At 33.0% G+C, this 13,902-nt stretch overlaps 2 protein-coding genes and 1 non-coding gene across 3 annotated transcripts; 1 reads left to right on the top strand and 2 right to left on the bottom strand.

Annotated features, from left to right (window-relative positions):
• Positions 1 to 649: 649 nt before the first annotated feature.
• On the bottom strand, positions 650 to 845 carry LOC148765429 (U2 spliceosomal RNA). Its single transcript, XR_016030016.1, has one exon. It is a non-coding gene; the product is annotated as a U2 spliceosomal RNA (small nuclear RNA).
• Positions 846 to 1,200: 355 nt separating this feature from the next.
• On the bottom strand, positions 1,201 to 5,715 carry FUS12 (proteasome family protein). Its single transcript, XM_012982992.2, has 12 exons — positions 5,547 to 5,715; positions 5,328 to 5,420; positions 5,007 to 5,085; positions 3,802 to 4,042; positions 3,640 to 3,714; positions 3,432 to 3,566; positions 3,126 to 3,313; positions 2,517 to 2,585; positions 2,353 to 2,443; positions 2,111 to 2,245; positions 1,616 to 1,728; positions 1,201 to 1,523 (listed from the first exon to the last, which is right to left on the bottom strand). The coding sequence occupies exons 1-12, from the start codon at positions 5,554 to 5,556 to the stop codon at positions 1,433 to 1,435; spliced, it is 1,320 nt and encodes a 439-aa protein (XP_012838446.1). The 5' UTR covers positions 5,557 to 5,715; the 3' UTR covers positions 1,201 to 1,432.
• Positions 5,716 to 8,916: 3,201 nt separating this feature from the next.
• LOC105958673 (CBL-interacting serine/threonine-protein kinase 3) lies at positions 8,917 to 13,567 on the top strand. The gene is made up of 16 exons (XM_088813957.1): positions 8,917 to 9,475; positions 9,609 to 9,748; positions 10,227 to 10,454; positions 10,588 to 10,650; positions 10,745 to 10,816; positions 10,958 to 11,065; positions 11,146 to 11,226; positions 11,311 to 11,364; positions 11,437 to 11,562; positions 11,674 to 11,763; positions 11,852 to 11,974; positions 12,081 to 12,194; positions 12,281 to 12,394; positions 12,501 to 12,557; positions 12,886 to 12,960; positions 13,075 to 13,567. The coding sequence occupies exons 3-16, from the start codon at positions 10,284 to 10,286 to the stop codon at positions 13,162 to 13,164; spliced, it is 1,338 nt and encodes a 445-aa protein (XP_088670083.1). The 5' UTR covers positions 8,917 to 9,475; positions 9,609 to 9,748; positions 10,227 to 10,283; the 3' UTR covers positions 13,165 to 13,567.
• The last annotated feature ends 335 nt before the right edge of the window (positions 13,568 to 13,902 follow it).

Raw genomic sequence — 13,902 nt, 5'->3', positions numbered from 1 at the left:
TGTTTTGGGGTTGTGTTTTTAAGCTTTGTTGCATGAGAAAACAAACTAACTCATCTAAATTTAGATTGCTTGTCTGCAGGATTATATGTAATAACAAGAAAAGTGATTCTAGGCCAAATTGGGTGTTCCACTAGAGGCTAAAGGAGATGGCCTTGCTTAAATGAAAAATTAGGGAATTAATAATATGTAAATTTAAACAAAGACATTCTTCTGTCGTATTTGACTCTGTCCCATATTATTTCTCCTCTTATAGAGTTTTTCTTGCCTCAAATCATCATTCTAGATTTTCATTGGAGCATTAATTGCATTATTTTCGATTTTTAACCATCTATCACTCTTAATTAATTAATTGTAAAACAATAATATCAAGGATATTTTATTAATTTTTTCTATATATTTTTTTTTACTTCAGGGCAACATTTGCCTTGATATTTCATTTGGACGATTGATACATTTTGGTTGTATATATTTAACTATACTTTTATGATTTATCACTATAATTATCTATATTGAAAGGAAATTGAACGATAATTACATAAGAAATAGTAAATTATTTTTGCAACAAATAATATTGAAAAGGAAACTGAACGATGATTACATAATAAAAAGCATATTATTTTTGCAACAAATAATCTTGAACTTGAATTGGGTGGGGTGCGCCAGGCCCGTGCAGTAGTGCAACGCATGGACGACGCACGAAGGTCCAGACAGCAAGCTGTCTTGGTGGGCCCTCCCCCTAAAAATATTAATTTAATATCGTGTGGGCCGATGGCCCACATATCAGATATTAAACTGATAAGAACAGATACTACACTTGATCTTAGCCAAAAGGCCGAGAAAGGTATGAGCTTCTACGATGTTAGGCCCTCTTATTTTATAGTCTACTTCTCTTGCATTTTTGTCTATCACAACCGATGTGGGACAAATAACAAACTCTATTCTTATTATCTATTACCTTCCTTCTTTATTGCCTTCACCACTTTGTGGAGTATTAAGACTTTCTTTTAATTCCATTATTTATCGCATTATAAGATTGTTTCATGTTTGAAATTTTAGATTATATTATCTTCATATTTGTAATATATTTTTTAACGATAGGAATTAAATTCCGGGACAAGTTTACGACATAAACTCCAAACATTCGATGAAACAATTAGGAAGGGATGATGATTGATGATGCTCCTCAGAAAACAGAATCAATTGAAATGTGAAAACCAAAATTATATATTATAAAAAAATAGAACGAAAAACAGAACCAATGTGCAGACGGAACGCGATTCAGTTACGCAATTAGGCTGATTAACCTAAATTGCGAACATTCATTCAATCATTAACAAAAAGGAAAGCTGAAAGTGCTTCTATGCTCAAAGTTTCACAAGCTATAACTACTCAACACCGTCTGATAAAAGGAGATGCACATCTATTAACAGTCTCAATAAACTCGATTGCCAACAGTTTGGTACAGAGATTTCAGCTGTGTGTTCCATTTGTCTATCGCAGTGTACTTCTTCATTCCCTTCGACCTGCATCCATATTACCCAAATATTTATAATATTATTCTACCAAAAGAAAAACCAAAAAAAAAACTGACGATAGTAGAGATTGAAAAGTCGACCTGTCACCACGTTCTAATAGCCGATTCACTTGATCAATGTGCCCATCAATTCGATTATCCAAGATAAGGGACACCAACAACGCCTCAACATCCTTCTCTGGCACGTTAAGCTCCTGCAAGTCATTAATGTTAATCTTACGTTAATGGATCTTTAATGACGTATACAATTGCTACGGGGGGGCCATCGCCCCCTCGCCACTTCTTGAAAGAACCTAGTATTTTATATACATATCTATTATTGTTCGAGTAATGTAGTATTATCGTCGCCACTGCGTGTATACAACTTGATAAATAACTAGTGCATAAGCTTTGAAATCGACTTTGGAAAAATTCAATCCTCTCATATGAAGACTAATTTTACCAGCCATGAAGAACAGACTTAGCACTTTGATATAAAGGGGATCCGGATTACTCAAGGAAAATCGAAACAAAAGATTAAAAAAAATGAGCAAGAGGGAAACAGGAAAAAGGTTCAGAAGACTCTTGCTTTTTCACCTTTGATATGAAGGGGATCCGAATTCTTGTGTACGGCTTAATGAGCTTAAGCAACACTTGTGTTCTCACATTCTTTAGAAGATCTTCGATGTAATTTCGAATAAATGGATCGTCCATTATTGTCCTTCTGTTACTCTGCAAAATTCCCACCACATTACTCCAGAACAAATACAAATAAGATGTTGGGAAGAGAAGGCTTCTATTCTAACATGCAGAATGCAAATATTAAGACAATTGAATACCTTGAGAATTTTTTCAAACTCCAAAATTTCATTCCTTTGATATGCTGCGATTAGGTTTGTCATGGCCAGAATCTCCGGATCGTTTTTGTATCTACAGAGAAAATGAAGTCAGTGGGGGCTCAAATTCATATTCTGTAAGATTCTAAAATTCACTAACAACTTACGGCTTTGCCTCTTGACCGTCAAATGGATTGACCTCTGATTCCATCAGCATATTTGCCAGAACCAAATACCTGACACACAGGCACCACTTAATTGAGTTCAACTGGAGTTCAAGAGAGCAGCAAACTAAAATCGAATTCAGTGTCTAAAGAAGGATATTTATGTAACTATTTCTTCATAATAGAATTAACTACATCACCCTATATCTACAATATTGCTGTAAGGTTTAAAATGTTAATGTAAAATGCAAGAATAAAACCAGAAGCGAGTAACTTGCAATGATAGGGATGCAAAAAATAGCAGCTTCCAAAGATATTGTGTCTGAGCTGGTACAGTAACGATTGCTGAATCAGAAGAATCCTAATAAAATATCTCAGTCATTATTATGACTACTCATGGTGCAATCTTCTTCCAGTTAAAAAAATGTATATGCATGTGTATTTAGCCAAGTAGTTGACAGTTTACATTGAACGACAACACTTATGTTAACACAGTTACATCGATATAAAACAAATGCCAACATGAGAGCACAAGATTTCAGCCTAGAATCACTCAACAATAAGCACATATGCATATTTAGGCATTAACAAAGTCAATAATTCAAGACATACTTTAAGCACTGGATGCGTCTCTGGTTCCCAGCTTCATCATAGTTCTTAAAAGCTTCAAAGAAATCAGTAGCCGCGTCTGGCCATTGTCGTTCTGCCATGTGCATTTTTCCACCACATTCTCTAATTATCCCCATAATTCTCGGATGAGGTATAGCAGATTTGACTGATAATGCTTTTTGATATAATTCCTGCAATATATTTGGAACAACTCAATGGATGATAACACTGAAGAGCCAAGAAACCAAAATGTGTTTTGTTCGATAAAATTTTCTTTTCAGAAAGTAGAAATGCATTATTCAAACCTACCTTCAGTTTTTTGTTGTTTTTCGTCTCGGTGTACATTTGGATCTCAATTGCATACACTTCTAACAACTGTGTGCCCTTCTTCTGATCATCCGTACCATCTTCTTTTTGACATGACTTGTGAAGCTCCTTTAGTATCTGATTGGATTTGTTGAATTAATTTCAATATAAACATATAATACAAATTGCATTCTAAAAAGCAAAAACTTACCTTACTCATCCGTCCGTATTCACCGATATCGAACCATATTTTGCACAATTTCAGATTTGTCTTAAACCACAGTCTCTGTAGAGAAAAAAGTGGGCATGTGAAGCTTTTTCACAAACAACAAAAAAAAAAATCACTAGATTCAAATAAAATGATTTTTTTTACCTCATTCTTCGCCTCTTCAAGGGCTTTTAAGGTTGTTTGATAAAACTCTTGCAGCAGACTAAAGTTTTGACCAGCAGATCCAGAAATAAAATCCATGATGTTGTTTATGCATTTTTCACTGTAATTTCGAGTCACTGCAGATTTAATATAAGTTAACATATCTCTGTACGCATCCATCATTTCTTTGTACTTCCCAAGCTTATAATAAAGCTTAACAGTTTGCTTCAAAGCTTTAAATCCCCTGAAGTCAAACAAGAAAAATGTAGAGTCAACGAGCATGTACTCATTCAAGATATACGAAGCCACAACACAAGTCAACATATTGACAATTACAGTTAGCTTCAACATGATTTCAGCCTGCAATTCATTATAACAAGATAACATGTAATCCCTTAGATCTAACACAGTTATCATCTCTATAAATGAATAACTACGACTAGCTGTAACTTTGTAAAATTACGAGATAAGAAATTTTATTTGCAATAGATCCAGAGAACAGTGTAACCCGCACACCAATTAGAAGAAGCTACATCTAAAAAAATTCGTTGCAAAACGCATTGCAGGTCATTTAAACAACTCTGGGAACAAATCAGGAGCACTTGTACATCTAGCCCCATACAACAGCTAAATTTAGATAATGGAACTGTAAGTACGGATATTTAGATACAAAATTCTCATGCAGGCATGAAAAAAGCATACGAATTATTAGCTTCACTTGAAGATGGTGATCTCATAGAGACTGGCCATGAACACTTAACTAGGAGCTGACTACTTATTAATTCAGATAATCAAATCCCATTTTGTTAGATACAATCATTCAAATAAAGAAGAAATAAACTGAACATAGAAGAAAACAAATCAAACATCACCAATGAAAGGGAAGATTTCTAGATATCGAATTCCACTATACAATCAGCAAACAATTTTTCTAGCTTTTCATTGATGAACCTACAAATTAGTCTTCAACTTACGAGATCAACGATTTCGAACAGGCAATATAAATGAGAAAAAATTCTATTGCATCATCACACATCATATATATATAATCATGAACACACTTCTCCTAACCATGGGTTTGCAAGGCGTTTAGCAAAAAATTGAAATATTTCGACGTTTTTCGTCTCCGTAACTTCTTATATTAACCCCTACACCATTGCCAATCAAGATACAGAAACGACGAAAAAAAAAAATCAACAAGAAATCACCATTCGGCCTTTTCAGGTTCCATATTCACAACTTCTGCGAAACCCTCAAGTGCAGCTTCCGGGTCTGATTCAACCAAACCTACAGTGAAAAACAGCATATATACATGAAAATTCATACAACCCCAAAAGCAAGTGCAGAAAAAAGAGCCATAAATCTCTCCACCCTCACAGCACAACTCACCTAATACTAATTTCGTACACATAAACACACACATACCCACCCACAATACAAGCAAACTTGTCATATACAAAAAACCCCCAAATATATAGAGAGAGAAAAAAAATCACAGAGTAAATACAGAAAAATAAGAGTAATCGTACCTTTAGAGTTGTAATACTGATTCTCAATATCAACATCCTGTTCTTCTGGCTCCTCGTCGGAATACTCAAACCCGTAATCCTCCATATCAGCATCTGCAGCAGCATTGTACGGTCAAAATTAAGCACATTATACGAGAAAAAACAAGTGTAAAACGCATGATTGAGCTAAAAGGGGATCAACGGAAGCATTATTTGTAGAAATAAATAACTGTAATTTACCGGAACCCATGGCGAATTTTTGAAATTCCTTCAAATTCAAGGCTTCGTGTAGAGAGAGAAAATATGAAGGGAGTTCTGGTGAAGGGGGGACAGTGTTTGACAGAGGAGGGAATTTCCTTTGATATGGGCTTTGAGGAATCTATATGGGCTTTATTTAATCCTTAACAATGCTTATAACCAAACGTAGCCTAAACTTTATTAGCCCACTAAGCAATAAGGTCTTTGTAAATACACGACGAATTTCTAATTTCTATAACGAATAACATTTGTCTCCAAAGAAAAAAAGAAAAAAAAAAAAAAAAACAGATTTTCAATAATAAAATTACAAAATCTCCCTAAACTTAGACTAAATTACGAAAAACACTCTCACATATCCATAATTACTGAAATCCTCATGACGTTTGTTTCAGTCTTACACGAACCCCCTTATGGTGTGGATTTTACGAAATCTTTTGATACCAGAGAATATTCCCTGAAAATGACGATTTTACCCCTATAACGTGGAACAAATTGAAGGTATTTGTGCAATTTAGAAAGCTTAGTAATTTAGAAAGCTTAGGCAATGTTTGGAAGCGTTTTGGAACTTATTTTGATTTCATTTGAGGAAATATGTTTTGGGGGAAGAATTTGAGAATGAAAATAATGTTTGTTTGTATTTTTGAATGAGACAAAATACACTGTAGCAGTCACATCATGTTTAAAAGTGTTAGAAAAAAATATTTTAGAAGAAAAAATTGAAAGATAAAGTGACATTTATTTGTTTTTTAGTGAATACATTTTTTTACTGTAGCAGTCAAATCATTTTAGTGTAGCAGTCACATCATGTCTGAAGGAGAGAGAAACTTTTGAGATTGTTTTGAGAAAATTATTTGAGAAGTGTAATAAATATAACTTTGTTTTGGGGAATCAATGAAAACAAAATCAAAATACTACCAAACATTGCCTTAGTAATACTGCAATGTGATGTTGATGAAGATGGTTTATCAATGTCAACTATATTTAAAAGACTGTTTTTAGGGATATAATAGCCATTTTCTTAGGAATATTCCCTCAAGGAAAAAAGACTTCATGGAAAATTACACCATAAAAGGGTTGGTGTAAGAGAGAAACTAGTATTAGGATGATTTTGGTAATTGCAAATAGGTGAATGCATTTTTATAATTTAACCTAAATATAGGGAATTTTCATAATTTACCCTAAAATAAATTAAAAAATAAAAAATAAAAATTCCATCTAATCTCTATCGTCTAAAATATTTTGTTCTGGACTTGGTGCAATGTGCCATATATACTAAAGCTTGATTTTTATTTTATTCTTTTATTAGATATATTAAGCTTGGTTGACATGTGATTCATGATTTTGGTGAAAGTTTCTTCTCACCTTATTTTATGATATAATATAGTATATATTTTGTATTAGCAGCTATTTATGAAAATATGAAAAATGATTAAGAGAGAGAAAAATCGTACACCACTCAAAAGCTTCAAGTACGGACAACAGACAGCTTGACATAGGCTGTGTTTGTGTACGAACCAAATAGACGGTAAAACTTAAAATAAATTAATTAATATTTAATGATATTGGTGGGGGTTCGATTCATTTTTCTCACAAAAATTTGGAATTTAATTCATAAGAAAATTATTTTAAATAGCACTTAACCCCTTGTGGTTTGGACATTTTGCACATGACCCCTTTGTGGTATGAAATTAGGCATATAGCCCTCTTGTGGTTTTGAAATTTTGCAGATGACCCCCCTTATGGTATGAAATTAGCCTCATAACCCCCTTGTGGTTTTGAAATTTTGCACATGACCCCCTTATGGTATAAAATTAGCACATAACCCCTTGAATAGAAAACTGGAAAAGACTAAATTACCCCTATCAAGTCAAATATTCTTGTTTTAATTTCAAAATAATTATTCTATAAAATGAAAAGCTTAATGTATTTTTTTGTAAAATGAGAAATATAATATATTATTGTGTTTTTTATTTAATTTTACAACACAAAATGTATATAATACTAGTTATTGTACGATTGACAATTTATTCGATTTTAAAAATCAATTTGAAAATCTTTAATATTATCATTAATTATGATTATTATATTACTATTTTCTATATAATATATTATATTATAGTTGTTATCGAACTTTAATTTTTTTTAAGAAACAGAGTCTTTATTTTTTTTATTCTTTTGGAAGAATCTAAAAAATACATTTCTCTAAAGTTGAAATGAAAATTAAATTAAAACATATGTTGTAAAATAGAAAAATCACATATAATATAAGGGTTCATTTGGATGGAGGGATTTAGGGAGGGATTTGATTTGGGAAATGGATTTGAAATGACTCCAATTTTGGAGTCATTTGAAATCCACCACTATTTCTCAAAAAACAACTAAAAATGAGGGGTGGGGATTTGAAATCCATCTCCAAATCCCTCAATCCAAACAAGTCCAAGTGATTTGTTATTATGGATTTGAAATCCCTCCCCAAATCCCTCCATCCAAATGCACCCTTATATTATAAAGGGCAAAGTTCATTTAACAAAATTTGCCCATTTTTGGAGGCTATATGCAAAATCCATTTGAGATATGACTTATGAGAACAAAATTTAAATATAACACTTCAATATAATTTTCCACTTTTACACTTGTTAGTCCACATTTTTTAAACGCTATTTTTTTATCACTTCATTTAATGTACAATTAAACCTCAAATTAATACAATTGAAACCATCAAAATCCTATTAATTTAACGAAATGGTAACTGATCGATAAACTAATAATTATTAGTTTATACATTACTTAATAACTTATTAATTTTTTTAATTAATACATTTTTTTTTAAATTTAGTATATATTATTCATAGTACTATTAGTTTAATGTACAACTCGTTTTTCAAACAGAAGCTCTTAAAGCAGCAATGCTATTGAACAATTTTCTGTTGAGTTATAAGAAAATTATACCAGAAATTCTAACCAATTAAATCATATTTTATTAAGCTTTCATACATCTATAAAATATATATTCGACTATGTAATTTAAGAATTATTTTTAGGTAATATTAATTTATATATTATACCGGCCTTCCTAAATTTTTCGAACGTGTATCATCTTATAAATTTAGCAAATTATTAACTTTTAGCACATTCTCCCCGAGAATCGAGAAAAAAAATATTATTTAGCCATGTATATTAATTTATCGAGATTTATTGAGTCTTATTGAGTAATTTAATTAAATACATACATTAAAAAAAAAAATCTTAAATAATGCCATATAATTTGAAACGACCAAACACGGCCTTCAATCAAATAAATGCAGATGCTTATCAAATCAATAAATATAAATAAGAAAAAATGGAGATAAGTGCGGTTGTTGTTGTCATAAAACTTACGTACGACCCCTGTGCATTTACTCTGCTTTTTTCTTGGGAGATGTAATATGCATCTGCTCTCTGTTTCCATATCAGTTGTCCTCATCTGTAATTCCAACAACCATTGTCATCACCACAATTTCCTGGAACTTTCCACTAAATTAACCCAACTGTTAAAAATCATTTATTTATTCAACTGTCTGAAAGCTGAAGCAGTGGGAGAAGGGGTGATTCTTGAATTTCTTTTTTTTTTCTGCTTGCTGGTTTTTTAACGCCCTTTTGCATTTTAGGGCCATTTCATTTTTTTTAGCAGTCAGAAAAACTTGAAGATTTTTTGTTGACCCATTCACACTCCAAGAGCCGCTTTTTCTCTTCTATTCTATGTTCTAATAATAATCGATCATCAATCATTAAAAAGCTTCAATCTTTGTACTGTTTATTCAACCATATCCTCCCTCTCTCTCTCTCTCTCTCTCTCTCTTATCCTTCCACTTGCTCTTTAAGAATTCATATTTTTCTTGGTTTCTTGCACGGTTACTGTTTAATTCCCACAGGTATATATTATATATTATATATATGTGTGTGTGTGTTGAAGTGATATGCATGCGGAAACTCGAGAGTGTTCTTCTGGGATTTGCTTACTTTAGTTCTTATTTTAATTTATTTTCTTTACTTAATTATCTCCAGATATTTTCTTGGATTTGGGAATTCTTTGGTGAATTGTTTGGAAAAAAGAAAAGAAATTTGAGGGCTTAATTAATTGCCAGTTTGGATTCAGATATAATCGCGCGAGCTGGGAGTTGGGTTTTTGCTGTCTGCTTGCCGAGGTAATTGTAAGAATTTATTATTAATTTTTTTTTTTTAATTTGTGATATTGTTTTTCTGTTTATTATTATTGCCCATACTAATGTGATGCAATCAATTCTTGATCTTGTAACTATAATTAGCAGTGTTGTCACTTGTCATTGATAATGATTGCATTGTCTCACACACTTGCACTTTTCCCTAGGTCTGGATTTTTATTGTATTTTAATACGTTGCCGTTGTGTTTCAGTTGATTCCCCGTATCGTCGGCATTTTACGTTTCTTGATTGTTTCGGTTCATCGTGTTGCCAGTAAGATATATACTAGTGGATTATGTCCAATAAATCTTCTCGATTTTATCAAATTGGCCACAATGTAGATGTATATATAACTGTGTTTCACACTTACGATCTCCGTTTAAGACGGAGACTATATTCGGACAGGTTTTTCAGTACCGTTGCTCGAAAGTAGTTCTCTAAAAATAATTAACAACTTGTGCAGGAAATTCGTTTTTGTAGACCACAATTTTTGCTGAGTTGTTGAAGATCGGAATTGCTGATGAATCAACCAAAAGTTAAACGCAGAATCGGGAAATATGAGGTTGGACGAACAATCGGCGAGGGCACATTCGCAAAAGTTAAATTTGCTAGAAATTCCGAGACGGGAGAACACGTGGCCCTCAAAATTCTCGACAAGGATAAGGTCCTTAAGCACAAAATGGCTGACCAGGTTAATCTTTTTTTTTTTTAATAAATTTGATTCAATCAACTTATGTTGACAAAGATGGATATTTAGTATTAATGCTTTCTTTGCATGGTCAACTAACTTTCTTGTCCGGCGGTTATGGTTACGGATTTTGCAGATTCGGCGGGAAATAGCTACAATGAAACTAATAAAACATCCAACTGTCGTTCAATTGTACGAGGTACCAAAGATTCAATCTTTCAAGCTAATAGCAATTCAGGGAATATATCCATTCATTAAATTCTTACTTTTTTTTTTTCCGATGTTAATTGCAGGTCATGGCAAGTAAGACCAAGATATTTATCGTCTTGGAATTCGTCACTGGTGGAGAGCTCTTCGATAAAATCGTAAGACCGAATTCTCTTTTTTTTATCTTGCAAAAACATTGACATTTTTTCGGTATCTTACGAAAGCATGTATAAAGTCTATAGACATGTAAAAAAAAAAATCATCTGTCTGAAAAAGAATCTGGATCTGCAAATGTGAAGGTAAATAACGGAAGGATGAAAGAAGACGAAGCGAGAAAATATTTTCAGCAGCTTATTCATGCTGTTGATTATTGTCATAGCAGAGGAGTCTTTCACCGAGATCTAAAGGTATATTTATTTAATATACCTTTTTGGAATATTCCGTCAAAGATTCCGTTATCTTACTATGTTTTTTTTTACCGGTGCAGCCGGAGAACTTACTATTGGATGCTTCTGGAAACCTCAAAGTTTCCGATTTTGGATTAAGTGCTCTTTCCCAACAAGTCAGGGTAATATATTGTCGGAACCGTAAAATTTGGTATACGTTCGTTTACTTATGATTATGAAATTAATTATGAATATTAATTTGGCAGGACGATGGTCTGTTGCATACTGCATGTGGAACTCCGAATTATGTTGCTCCCGAGGTATGTTATTAATTTAATTATGCAATTTTTTTTAATAAATATATGTTATTTATTATTTAAAAAATGCCGCAGGTTCTGAACGATCGAGGCTACGATGGAGCTACTGCAGATTTGTGGTCGTGTGGAGTGATACTCTTCGTATTGCTTGCCGGCTACTTGCCTTTTGACGATTCGAATGTTATGAATCTATATAAAAAGGTGCGTAATTTTTGGCAATTAAGGTGTTTGATTTTTTATTTTTTATTTTTTTTATTTTTTAATTTTTTTTAATTTATAAAATTTCACCTATTTCTCGTGTTCGATGTGCAGATATCTGCTGCTGAATTCACTTGTCCTCCGTGGCTTTCGTTCGGAGCGATGAAGTTGATTGCTCGAATACTCGAACCAAATCCTCTCAAAGTAATAAACTATTTAATTTATTTAGTGTTCAAATTGCTCTATTAAATTTATCCGATTCTAACTTTTCCGACATTTTGCGTTTATCCAGCGGATCACGATAGCTGAAATACTGGTGGACGAGTGGTTCAAGAAAGGCTACAAACAGCCGGTATTTGACGAGAAAGAAGACATAAATTTGGACGATGTGGAAGCCGTGTTTAAGGATTCTAAGGTAACATTTATCGAGCATCACGGACCAACTAATTAACTGCTATTTTTTTTAATTTTTTTTTTTTTGTGAAAATGAAAATATTTCTCATAAAAAATATCGACAACAGGAGTATCTGGTGACGGAGAAAAGGGAAGAGACGAAGCCAGCTCCGATGAACGCATTTGAGTTAATTTCCATGTCGAAAGGTCTCAATCTCGAGAATTTATTTGGTGTAGAACAGGTATTTATGTACTCGATTTTTTTCGTTATATACAATGTGAACACTCGAATTCCGACAACAAATAAACGTATGCCTTATTCTAACAGGGGTACAAGAAGGAAACGAGGTTCACATCAAGATGCCCAGCTAACGAGATAATCAATAAGATCGAACAAGCTGTAAAACCACTCGGTTTCGATGTTCACAAGAAGAATTACAAGGTAATTAAATTAGTGAGTTTTCTATATAAATAAAAGAAGCCCTTTAAAATGCCGTTTATTTTGGTAATTTTTAATTTGTTTCTATATAAATATTTTTTTTTTTCAGATGAGGCTTGAAAACTCGAAAGCTGGAAGAAAAGGCAATCTTAATGTTTCCACTGAGGTTGGTTAATTATTATTCAAAGTATTTTGGGAAATTACGGTCACCCCCCTGAGGTAAGATTAAATTACGAAAAAACCCCTCACTTTTTGGTAATTACAACCACCCCTCAACTATGTATTGTCTTACTCGTCCACCCTTACGGTGTAAAATTTACCTATTAAAGGTAAAACAACACATATTTGAGGAGGTGGTTGTAATTAACCAAATAAAAGGGGTTTTTTCGTAATTTAATCTTACCTCGGGGGGTTGGCCGTCATTTGGCCAAAGTATTTTGATCATATCTTCATTTTTCGTATTTTTGCTAAGGCGTATTATGTGGTTAAATCAGGTTTTTCAAGTTGCGCCTTCGATGCATATTGTCGAGGTTAGAAAATCAAAGGGAGATACTTTGGAGTTCCACAAGGTACAAACATGATTCTTCCGAAAATAATTTAATTTGTAATGGTTTATCGAATTTTTTTTCGAGAGTATCGGCTAAAAAAGAATATTCTGTTTTGTGGTGATTTTACGGATGCAGTTCTATAAAAACCTTTCGACCTGCCTCGAGGATGTAGTGTGGAAAACGGAAGACGACATGCAAACAAATGAAGTAGAGACGACTCTGTGAACGAGAGCATTATTTAGTATGAGTTTTTTTTTTTTTTTTTTTTCTTTTTCTTTTTTGTCGGCTCGACGAATGTGTAAAAAAAATTGCTCGATTTTTTCCATTATTTGGTTTGTTTGTTTTTTGCTTTCTCTCGTGGGACCTTTTTTCGCCAGGAGGGAAAAATGTTGGGTTCGAATTGGTTTCCCCGGTTCGTTTCTTGGTAAGAAATTTCGAGAGCGTAGATCAGTGTTCTTAGTGAGGGGTGTGTGTGTGTGTGTTTTTGGGGAATCTTCTCTGTATTATTCTCAGGCAAATGCAATCTTCATTGTAAAGCATGAATTTTCGTACTAGATTCGGTTTCGGTTTCGGTTGTCGGATAATCGTTAGTTGAATTTTCAACAGTTATTGCAAGTTTCAGTTGTGACCTTTTTATGTTTTATTGCATTTAGCACCCTGTGTTTATTCTAATTGCTAAAAAACTCATTTTGTTATAAGGGCAAAATACGGCCACCCCTGACTTATGGTCAAATTACGAAAACCCTCTTCATGTTTGGGTAATTACAACCATCCCCTCAACTATGTATTATCTTACAAAAATACCCTTCTTGAGGTAAATTTAGGGATGTTAAATTGGTAAAACCGAACAGAAATTTCGGTACGCCAACATTTCATACCGTTCACCAAACGGAATATACGATTTGGTTCGGTGAATAATCGAATTACATAAAATTTATGTAAACATATTTAAAAGGAGAGGGG

This window comes from Erythranthe guttata, chromosome 14, assembly GCF_056151865.1.
Source record: "Erythranthe guttata isolate IM_541 chromosome 14, IM_541, whole genome shotgun sequence".
Classification (NCBI taxonomy): Eukaryota; Viridiplantae; Streptophyta; class Magnoliopsida; order Lamiales; family Phrymaceae; genus Erythranthe; species Erythranthe guttata.
This window is presented reverse-complemented; position numbering and strand designations above follow the sequence as displayed.